The following is an 11,862-nucleotide window of genomic DNA, read 5'->3' as shown; positions in this document are numbered from 1 at the left end:
CAGAGTTGAAAGCAGCAACTGGTCTCCCAAAGGGCTCTCCTGCTGTAGGACTAGCTAGGCAGAAGCCGCCAGGGGCACAGCTAAGTGATTAGAGCCCTGCCAGTGACCCACAGTATGCTCAGCATGAAATAAGGAGGTTCATGACATTATCTCCCCAATGTCCTTGCATGCTTCCCTCACTCCACTTTGGAACTCAAAGGACTTGGGCAAGGCTCAAGCCTCAGCAATTCAGCTATGGGGACTGTAACACCATAGCTGGGGACTGTGGAAATACTGTCCATGGCAATTGATGGGACATCCTTCAGGGAAAAATCCCTAATAATGAAGGGTCATTCTTTTTTTTTTTTTTTTGCGGTACGCGGGCCTCTCACCGCTGTGGCCTCTCCCGTTGCGGAGCACAGGCTCCGGACGCGCAGGCTCAGTGGCCGTGGCTCACGGGCCCAGCTGCTCCGCGGCATGTGGGATCTTCCCGGACTGGGACATGAAACCGTGTCCCCTGCATCGGCAGGCGGACTCTCAACCACTGCGCCACCAGGGAAGCCCCGTGAAGGGTCATTCTTACCAGTGTTACATTTTTGGAGCCACTGTTACATCTTAACCCGACTTCTTTTGCCCAGAACGTAGCTTTGAAGTTCATCTTAAGATTTTCTTGGGTGTCCAGAGTTTTGCTGTCTCATGTGTTACAGCTTCCATTTACTCTCTAGAAAGCCACCCTTGATGACATCCTATTTAGAAGCTTTTTGACTATTTCTTTTTCTCTTAATTGTCTCGCACAAATCTGTGTGCATCAGAATCACCTGGAGGCTTTATTACAACACGGATTGCTGGGCATTTCTATCAAGTTCCCTGGTCATGGTTGCTCGTCTAGAGACCACATTTTGAGAATCACTGGTCTTAACAGGAAGAGGAAAAAAAGATCTAACAGTCTGATATACTGTGCTACGTGAAAGTTCTGCGATAGCTTAAATGAGCATATGAAAGGATTAAAGAGGTTTACTGTGACCCTGTTTTCTTTAACACCTATTAAGATCCTGACACTCTCGTATTTCCTAGCTACAGCTTGCTCCTAGTAACTACTCAACATTTATTACAGGCAAACAATTTGTATCAGGCAACTGCGAGAAGAGCAAAACCTCTAGATGAGATAAGTAATATAGTTTATTTCTATTGAATCTTTCCTATGTCCTATTTTCTTTCCACTTATTTTTTTCCAGAAGTGGGATAGAGGGGGAAAATTCAGATTAATTAAAAGTTTGAGTCAAAGCACCGATACAGTTGTAGAGAAGACTGGAGGAGGAAGGCGATAGTAACGGAGTGAGGTAAACGCTGACACGCTGGCTGTAGCACAATTCAAGTTTATTCCATTTGTTCTTGCAACACAAAACTTCAACACAATATTATTTAGCATTCTGATGTACGTGAACTAGGATAATATGAGAAACCCAATTGTGTCAAACGCATTACATTGTGGAAAAAATGAACTCAAATATATCAAAATGCACAAAGCACTAGTCTTCCTCCATTACTGCTTAGAAAGATATGATTGTTTCTCCATTTACAAAATAGAATCAGGACAATTTAAATTTTTTAAAATTTTGCATGCAAAACACTGCAGTTACTTATGCAGGAGGGCACCCTCACCAGCTTCTTCTATACACAATCGAGTATACAGTATTGCATGGAAGAAAACAGCAGCTCAGTTGAAGATTTAGGGAAAAAAAATCAAATAGGTACATATAGATTTGAAATCCATTATTTGGGGGAAAGAAATCAATGAATCAAGGGCGTACTTGCTGGCAGCTTCCACTCACTGCACCCACCTACCTCTCCTTCATGCCCCACTGGGTTTAGAAGGTGAGCTGTGAACTACTGCATCGATTCTCGTGCCGTAGCTCAACTGTAAGTCTACAGATACCAGTCTGAAGCTGTAAGGGGGAATCTGTTAGTATACTAATGTAGACAGGTAAACCACCTGTTTTCACTTGATACAGTGCATACGATATGACTGACTTAATACAAAACTACAGAACATGCAAGATTTTTTCTGAGATGTTAAATATTACTTCAGTGGAGAACAAAACTTACTTAATCTTTTACTAATGCATGTAGTACCAAAAAGCAGACAAGGTTTTAGCTTCCTTTAGTCAAAATATGAACATTAAGTGTTGTGAATTTCTCTGCCAAGTGGTTCAGAAATACATTATAAATAACCTAGTTAAAAAAAAGAAACTAAACCATCTTGGTCAGTCTATTCTGTTTATCTGTTATTTTCTCAAGCAACTGCTTCATAATTATGGGGTTTACAAAATGGCTGAGAAAGAAGAGGGAAGGCAGAGTAGCCTCTACTGCATTACGAGGAACATGAGGATAAACTGTACACAGAATCACATGGTCTCCAGACCAGGTGACTGTGGAAGCAGACCGGGTTTAGGAATGACAGGACAGTGCACTCTCTGCAGCAGCCAACTACAAAAAATACTTTGAGAGTAAAGGTAAAACTGCGTAGAGAGTAAAATCCAAGCCTTTTAAACAGCAGTATGCCAAGAAGTGGAAACAGAGATATCAAAACAGCTTGTCACTACGCTGACAGTTACAGTCTGATAGAGTGCCCTCCATCTTCAGTGAGGATAGCTCTGTGTTTCAGTTCAGTGATGTTATGAAGTACTGATTACCGACTTTTAATCCAACTCTAATAAATAGGCTGCATTAAGACAGCAGAATTAGCCAAATGTATCAAAGTATTTAAACCAGCATTTTGTGATTGTTTTCTTGGATGCAGGAAAATTACAGGGTTAGGCTAGTTTTAAGTGAAAAGGCCACAGGATAAAAAAAGGGTTCATGGGGAAAAATACACACACACAAACCCACACACCAACCAACCAATCAGCAAGTGGTCAGTAAGACTTGTTGGCCAGGCTGACTTGGTACTAGTTTAACCCTGCTGTAGAATGCTACATTGCCTTAAAAAATCATCATTAATTCTTTGTTATCCACAATCTGAATACAAGTCCCTCACCCACCCTCCCCCGTTTTAAAAATTTGAGGTACATTCAATTATTGCATGACATGGCTAAGGAAAAACCCTTATATTTTTAGTAAGCTTATATGGATGGCAAGTCAAGGGAATCTTAGTATTTTATATGCAGGACAGCAAATTTAAGGGTATATGTTTTAATTAGCTGTACTGCTCATGAAATAAACATTAGAAAATGTGTCTAAATATTTTCTGCAGGTCCCAAGAACACCATTTTAGGGCACTGTATTTTAAGAACACAGAATACAATTTGAAGTTCTCACATTTTATGCAATGTATAATATAGAAAAGAAAAAATATATATTATGCAGGTGGGTTGGCATACATTCAGCAGAAGCCTATCAACACCTCAGGGAAACTTGGTAACACGCATATTTTTAAGGGATGGGGTTAAGTTTGTCCAAACAGTAAATCTCACCCCAGTGATAGCTTTGGTGCAATAAGTAATCAATCAGCATCCAGGATGGGTCTGAGAGAGGCATTCCAAAGAATGTTCCTTGATTCTCCAAACAAAACTGAGGCCAATCCATTCAAATAGCAAATGAAGAAAATCCATAGGTACTAAGACAACTGTTCTCTCTTTATGATACTAACAGGCTTATGGCTATGATTCTATTTTTAAATCCCCTTTTACTACCAGCAGGAGTTTGAAAGTGTTTTCAATGTTCTATAAATGTCTGAATCTAGAGGAAAAAAAATATGCATACTGGAATGATTTCTCCTTTAGACTTCCAAAATTTCGAGATTTTATAAATAAAACAACTAGTCAGTTTTATCTAAAGATACATGAAATCCATGTGAAGGGGGAGAGGAAACCCAAAGTTCAGCCGCCCAGCAGTTTAGGAGTGTGCCCCTCCTCGCCTTAAATGAGCTTTCACATAAAGCTGGAAGTCACCGAGGGAAGATTTGGTCACCAACCACAGGCAGCGCTCTTAACTATGCCGGGAGATCCCCACTAGAGTGAATCTTAAGGCAGAAGGCTAGAGCTAATTGCTTATCTCAGCACCCTAAGTTACGTCACAGCAGCCACTACTGCTCGCACAGATGGGGCTACCAAATGTATAGTTGGCCTTGGTAGAGTCAGACCCTCAACGCAATCTAATTAATAAATTAGCCAGGGAGCTGAAAAGGTCAAACGTTAATGGTATATTTTGTCTTTGCTCTCCCATGGGTATAAGCTCTGTTTTTTTACTGGAAATGGAAAAGAGGCTAACCTGATCAGGAATCCTAGTAAAAGCCTGATCTTGTTTTTCTCCTCTCCTCCCAAACATTGTTTTTTTCTGGTAGTCTGATTTGTTATGAATTTCTCTCTCCCCTCACCCCTCTAGAAGTATTTTAGCTGAAGAAGCTGGCAGATAGAGAGTGACAGACAGACAGGCAGCAGTGTGAGGCCACAGGAGAGTCATTCTTCCAGAGCTGTTAGCCCATCCGTCCATCACTGAAGAAGGGCTTTGATTGCCTGGTTGTCAGTGGCTTCAAAGGCAGTCAGTCCATCTGGACCTTTCACAGTCTTATCAGCACCCTGGAAAAGAGGAAAGAGCCTTTATCATTAAACGACGCCCACAACCAGGAGAAGAGAGTGAAAGCCAGGGCGCTTGGCAGAGGCAAAACTCCTTTACTACCGGAGTCCATTCTAGTGAAGGAAAAGCCCCGAACAGCTGGCAAGGTTAGAGACTAAGCTGTAAAAACACCAGATTATTTTTCAGGCACTAGACATGTAAACTAGAAACACAACTTGCCAATAACATAGGCAATGACTGACATTTATTTATACTATCATATATTTACTCAATTAAGCTTTAAAAAAGAAGATCCCTATGTAGTATAAAACAGGGAGGGTTGGGAAGGAAATCACTTTTGCTAAAGAAGAAAGTATTACTGCGACAAAATTATCTTTTTTTCTTCCTTGCAACACTTTTTGGAGAGTGCATAAGTAATACACACATTTGTAAAATCTAGAACTTACAAACCTTTTATTTTAGACAAATTCCTAAAGAACATGTACAATATTGGTCATTATACTTACAAAAACTTAGCAGTAAATGGCTGGGATGTGGGCTAGGAAAGGAGGGTATCTGCTATCATCTAGGGAAATTCTCTCCAGCTTGCTCTCAATGCTTCATGCAGAGAGTGCTGTCATGGAACATTTTACTTGCAACATGGCACTCTAGTTTCGAGCATGTGTACGCATACCTTTGTGTCTATTGTTTTTATCTGTCTTCCCTTATTAGAGTAAAAACTCAATGGGAGTAGAAATCTTGTTCATATTATCCACTATTGTGTCCCCAGTATCTAAAAAAGTACCTAGTGCATGGTGGGTGAATTTGCTCCCAAACCAAGTCTGAACCTCTCTAACTTCCACAGATAGCAACACTCCACCATGGAAAGGTTCTCTGCTAGCTCCAGCCCAACCCGTATTTATTCACCAAATAACCTCTTGTGTCCTGTCCTCCTCCCATTGCCAAGTCTCACTCATTCTTCTGTTCCTGAGGCCTATGGAATTGTCTAAACTTGGCATGCATGGTCCTGTAGAGACAAACTCTAGTCAAATTCACCAGTCTCTTTTCCCATTAATCTTTCAATACTCTAATCCTCTGGAATGTCACCATTCCTCAATGTACCAGGTGCCATGACTTTACACTTGTTGGAATATGGAATGCCCTGCCCCCTTTCTGCTGGCAAATCCATTCACTCATTCAACAAATATTTACTGAATGTTTGATGCATAGACACAAAACAAGATAGAGCCTGCCAGTTTGGCTGGTGTGAGAGACAGACAAGTCAACCAGTATGACACAGTGGGATGAGAACAATAGCGTTATGCACAGTGATGAGTGGTCTGTAAACCATAATGGGATGTGGTTAGGAGAGTGTAAGAAAGTCCTTCTGGATGAGGTTATGCTTGAGCTGAGCCTTGAGTAAGTACAAGTTGATTAGGTAAACCAAGAAGGAGATGACAGACATTTTAGCAAGTGTTAAATTATCACAAAGTCCTCCTCAATATGACTATAAAAGTCTGTTTTCTCTTTTTCTAACTGAATTTAACTGCATTATGGAACATATGGAACTTACAGTTAAGTGAGAGAGAAATCTGTGAGTGAGAACTTCAGTGTGGTGAGTACTCCAACACAGGTTAAGTGACAATAATTGGGACCATTGTATCCAAAACAAATTTTAAAATTTATTTTTTATTGAATTACAATGTTGTGTTAATTACTGCTATACAGCAAAAGTGACTCAGCTATATACATATACAGTATATATTCTTTTTCATATTCTTTTCCATTATGGTTTATCACAGGATATTGAATACAGTTCCCTGTGCTATACAGTAGGACCTTGTTTTTACCCATTCTATACATAGTAGTTTACATCTGCTAATCCCACATTCCCACTCCTACCCTCTCCCACTGCCCCCCCCACCCCCCTGCCCTGGGGCAACCACCAGTCTATTCTCTATGTCCCTGATTCTGTTTCATAGATAGGTTCATTTGTATCATATTTTAGATTCCACATATAAATCATATGGTATTTGTCCTTCTCTATCATACTAAGTTAAGTAAGTCAGAAAATCTCTAGGTCCATCCATGTTGCTGCAAATGGCATTATTTCGTTCTTTTTTATGGCCGAGTAGTATTCCATTGTATATAGGTACCACATCTTCTTTATTCATTCATCTGTTGATGGACATTTAGGTTGTTTCCATGTCTTGGCTATTGTGAACAGTGCTGCTATGAGCATAGGGGTGGCATGTATCTTTTTGAATTATAGTTTTGTCTGGATATATGCCCAGGAGTGGGACTGCTGGATCATATGGTAATTCTATTTTTAGCAAAACAAATTATTTCTTATTCAATATTGATAACTGTTTTTATGACTAACATTGTAAACTGTAATTCTGCATTAACAAAAAGTTAAATATCATAGTGAATATCTGTTGCTTTTTAGCTGCCAGACTTCCCTTCTTTTGATAACAGCACCCTAATTTCATTCTGGGTAATCATTTGTCCCCATTGTGTGGACTCCTAGAACTGTAACTTAAGGTGCCATGTACTTTCCTTGCCAGGCATCAAAGCAGGACGCTCACTTCTGGATTTTGAATCTTGATTAGAGAGAACAAAAGAAAGACAACAAGAAGTCAGAGCTCATTTATTTCTGTGTTATCACCCAGAAGAGACAGTTGAGAAGTTCCTGCTATCTAGAGTCTTACAGCTACCATAGCTCTGGCCTCTTCTGAGCCTGGTCCTCCAGCTTTCCTATTGATTCTCTGACTAGTCCAACATCTTCAAAAATTCCTTTTCTACTTGTTAGAGTCAACTTCTGCTATATGCAACCCCAAAAATCTGATAAAAGTATTAAAAATTTTATATAAATCTTTTTTTCTAATTGTAATACAAACTAATCACAGAACTCAGAATACACACCAAAAAACTCGCGGTAAAAAGAATTCCATTGATAATAGCATTAAAAAGAATAAAATGTTAGGAATAAAGTTAATGAACTCAAACCAGTTCTTCTAAAAAAGATAAACCAATTTTGTCAACGTGGAAAAGGATATTAAAAGAAAATAATTTTTTGCTACTTGATGCAGTTATTGGAGAACTTAAGTATATCTGGCCTCACCCCTCTCCTGAGGAAACCATTTTCAGTATTTATTAGTTCTAGTGATTATTTCCGTGGCTCTAAGTACTATACTCATGCCACTATTTGAGTTATTAACTTCAGAGATTACCTTCTGACTCCCTGCTGCATGGATGCTGCCCTAGCAGGGAGCACATCCCTTTCCCACATCCTCCCCATGTCTTATACTTCAAATAGCAGTTTCTGTTTCTTTGTAAATATGTTTGTATTTAAAACCTGTTTCTTGTTCCCATCAAATTCCTCTACTTTATAAGATACTTTCTCTACCTTCCCATTACTCCCTCTACCTCTTAAATTGCCAGCTTCTCTATTTTGTCAAGATTAACTTTTATATTCGGTTCTGTAAAAACTGTTGTTTATTGATTGATTTTTTCCTCCTAGTCACCATACTGTATATTATATCCCCAAGACTTACTTATCTTATAAATGGAAGTTTCTACCTTTTGACCACCTTTACCCATTCCTCGCCCCCCCCATCTGTTTTCTGTCACCTGTGAATTTTGAGACTCTTCATATAAGTGAGATAATACAGTATTTGTCTTTCTCTGATTTATCTCACTTAGCATAATGCCCTCAAGGTCATCCATGTTGTTGCAAATGGCAGGACTTTCTTCTTTTTTTAATAGCTAAATAATAATCCACTGCATTATGTGTGCATATGTGTGTGTGTATATACACACCCACACACCCACCCCATTTTATTTATCCATGCATCTGTTGATAGACACTTAGGTTATTTTCCTGTCTTGGCTACAGTAAATAATGCTGCAGTGAACACAAGGTGTAGATAACTTTTTGAGTTAGGATTTTTGTTTCCTTCAGATAAACCCCCAGAAGTAAAATTGCTGGATCACATGGCAGTCCTATTTTTAATTTCTTAAGGAACCTCCATACTGTCTTCCACAGAGACTGCACCAATTTATATCCCCTCCAATAGTGCACGAGGGTTCCCTTTATTCCACATCCTTGCCAACACTTATTATTTCTTATATCTTTGATAGCAGCCATTCTCATAGGTAAGAGGTGACAATTCATTGTGGTTTTGATTTGTATTTGCCTGATGATTAGTGACGTTGAGGAACCTTTTTATGTATCTGTTGGCCATCTGTATATCTTCTTTGTATAAATAAATGTCTATTCAGATCCTCTGCCCATTTTAAAATCAGATTTTTTTTAGAATTCATTATATATTTTGGGTATTATCCCCTTATCAGATACATGGTTTGCAAATATTTTTCTCCCATTCTATAGGTGGCCTTTTCATTTTGTTGATGGTTTCCTTTGCCTTTAGTGTCCAATTCAAAAACTCATCACCAAGACGAATGTCGAAGAGCTTACTATCTATGTTTTTCTCTAGGAGTTCCACGGTTTCAGGTCTTATTTTAAAGTCTTTAATTCATTTTGAGTCGATTTTTGTGTATGGTGTAAGATAGTGGTCCAGTTTCATTCTTTTGCATGTGCCTGTCCACTTTTCTCAACAGTATTTCCCTATTATATATTCTTGGCTGCTTTGTGGTAAATTAATTGACTGTGTGTGTGTGTGTGTGTGTGTGTGTGTGTGTGTGTGTGTGTGTGTGTGTGTGTGTGTGTGTGTGTGTGTATGGGTTTATTTCTGGATTCTCTATTCCATTGATCTATGTACCTGTTTTCACATCAATACTATACTGTTTTGATTCCTACATATTTGTAATATCATTTGGAATCAGGAAATGTGATGCTGCTAGCTTTGTTCTCTTTTCTCAGGATTCCTTTGGCTATTCAGGATCTGCTGTGGTTCCTAAAAATTTTAGCATTGTTTAATCTAGTTCTGTGAAAAATGCCATTGGAATTTTGATGGAAACTGCATTAAAGCTTGCTTTGGGCAGTATGGACATTTTAACAATATTGATGCTGCCAATCCATGAGCACAGAGTATCTTTCCATTTCTTAGTGTCTTTAATATATTTCATCAATGTTGTACAGTTGTCAGCATAAGAGTCTTTTGCCTCCTTGGTTAAATTTCTTTCTAGGTATTTTATTCTTTTTGATGCAGTTTTATGTAGAATTAAAAAAAATTCTCTTCTAATTTGTTATTAGTGTATAGAAACACAACTGATTTTTGTATATTGATTTTGTATCCTGCAAGTTTACTGAATTAGTTGAACAGTTCTAACAGTTTTTTTTTTTTTTTTTTGCTGTATGCGGGCCTCTCTGTCGTGGCCTCTCCCGTTGCGGAGCACAGGCTCTGGACGCGCAGGCTCGGCAGCCATGGCTCACGGGCCCAGCTGCTCTGTGGCATGTGGGATCTTCCCAGACCTGGGCACAACCCGTGTCCCCTGCATTGGCAGGCGGACTCTCAACCACTGCGCTACCAGGGAAGCCCCTAACAGTTTTTTAGTGGAGTCTTGAGGGTTTTCTATATGGAGTATCCTGTCACCTGCAAACAGAGAACATTTTACTTCTTCCCTTCTAACTTGGATGCTTTTTATTTCTTTTCTTGCCTAACTGCTCTGGCTAGGGACTTCCAGTACTATGTTAAATAAGTGGTGAGAGTGGGCAACACCTCATCTTGTTCATTATGTTAGGGGAAAAACTTTCAGTTTTTCACTGTTGATTATGATGTATAGCTTGTGGCCATAGTATGGCCTTCATTATGCCGAGGCATGTTCCCTCTACAGCCACTTTGTTGAGTGTTTTTATTATGAATGAACGTTAAATTATGTCAAATGCTTTTTCTGCATCTACTAAGATGATCATATGATTTTTATCCTTCATTTTGTTATTGTGGTGTTCACACTGATTGATTGATCTGCAGATGCTGAATCATCCTTGCGTCCCCAGAATAAATCCCAGTTGATCATGGAGTATGATCCTTTTAATGTATTGCTGAATTTGATTTGCTAACATATAGTTGAGGACTTTTGCATCTATGTTCATCAGGGATATTGGTCTGCAATTTTCTTGTGGCATCCTTGTCTGGTTTTGGTATAGGGGTAATGCTGGCCTTGTAAAATGAGTTTGGAAGCGGTCCCATCTGTACTGATGTTTTTGGGAAGACTTTGAGAAGGACTGGTATTAATTCTTCATTAAATGTTTGGTAGAACTCACCAGTAAAGCGATCTGGTCCTGGATATTGATAGATTTTTACAGTTAAAATATATAAACAGTGCTTAAATTACTTCTGGGTAAACACTGCTCACTGTGGCACCTAGCAGACAACTATGATCAGTTTTATTTCTATCGTTCCAAAATCAAAACCCTGTGCAACTCTCCCAAGTGACAGAATCGGGAGATCCACACCCAAGTTTTCCCCACTCCTGTTCATTCATTTACAAATAACAACTTTTGACCCAATTTGTTATGGTTTGGCTAAACTGCTATAACAAAGAGAGGCTAAAACACAATGTATTAAACTAAGTTAATTTATTTCTCTCTCATAAAACAGTCTACTGCTAAGTGTGCTCACCTCCACATGTGCTTCCAGCCTGCTGGATGTGGGGGTGAAAGTCCCCAGTAAGTGGCTTCACATTTTAGGTGATGATCTAGAAGTGGCACACATCATTTGTGCACATCCCATCAGCCCAAACTTAGACACAAAGTCATATCCACTGCAAGGCAAACTGAGATACAAGGACTAGCTAGGCTGCAATGTATGCACCCAGTTAAAACCTGGGGTTCCCCTTCTAAAAGAAAGAGTAAAAAATGGACACAGAAGGCAATTTATAGTCTAATCTATGCTGTCCTGAAAATGCTTTAGAATATTATCTCCAAGTTCTGTCTGTCTAGCCTGCCTCTCCTTCCTGCACCCACTACTTCCACTCCACCCTCCTCCCCTTTACTTTCTCTCTGCTTTGTTTAAATGCTGGATTCTCCATGGTTCTGGTCTTTGGCACTCTTCGCTTTTTGCCTGATCTCATACATGTTACAATTTAAGTTCCAACCTTTATACTCATTTTGAATATCTACCCTGATCTTTAAACCCATATATATATAAACACATATACATGCCACTGAGACTTATCTACTTTAAGTCCCAGAAATACCGCAAACTCTACGATTCCTAAAGTGAATCCATGATCTTTTCCTACAAACTTGTTTCTTTTTCTGGAGTAGTCACTATCATGGTAAGAACCACCTTCCAGGAACTGTGGAGACACTATGCAGTTCTTCTTGTTTACTTCACATGTTATCAGTCACCAAATCTTTAG

General features: G+C 39.1%; 1 protein-coding gene across 1 annotated transcript in view; it reads right to left on the bottom strand.

Moving 5' to 3' along the window:
- Nucleotides 1-1,339: 1,339 nt before the first annotated feature.
- Nucleotides 1,340-11,862, bottom strand: part of MTPN (myotrophin) — a 61,944-nt gene continuing 51,421 nt past the window's right edge. The window contains exon 4 of the mRNA XM_082661748.1: nt 1,340-4,556. Coding sequence (XP_082517874.1) covers nt 4,470-4,556 — 87 coding nt within the window. The 3' untranslated portion in view covers nt 1,340-4,469. The remainder of the gene's footprint in view (nt 4,557-11,862) is intronic.

This window comes from Grampus griseus (genome assembly GCF_964374135.1).
Source record: "Grampus griseus genome assembly, chromosome: 9".
NCBI lineage: Eukaryota > Metazoa > Chordata > Mammalia > Artiodactyla > Delphinidae > Grampus > Grampus griseus.
Note: the sequence above shows the minus strand (reverse complement) of the source record. Positions and strands in the feature narration are given on the sequence as shown.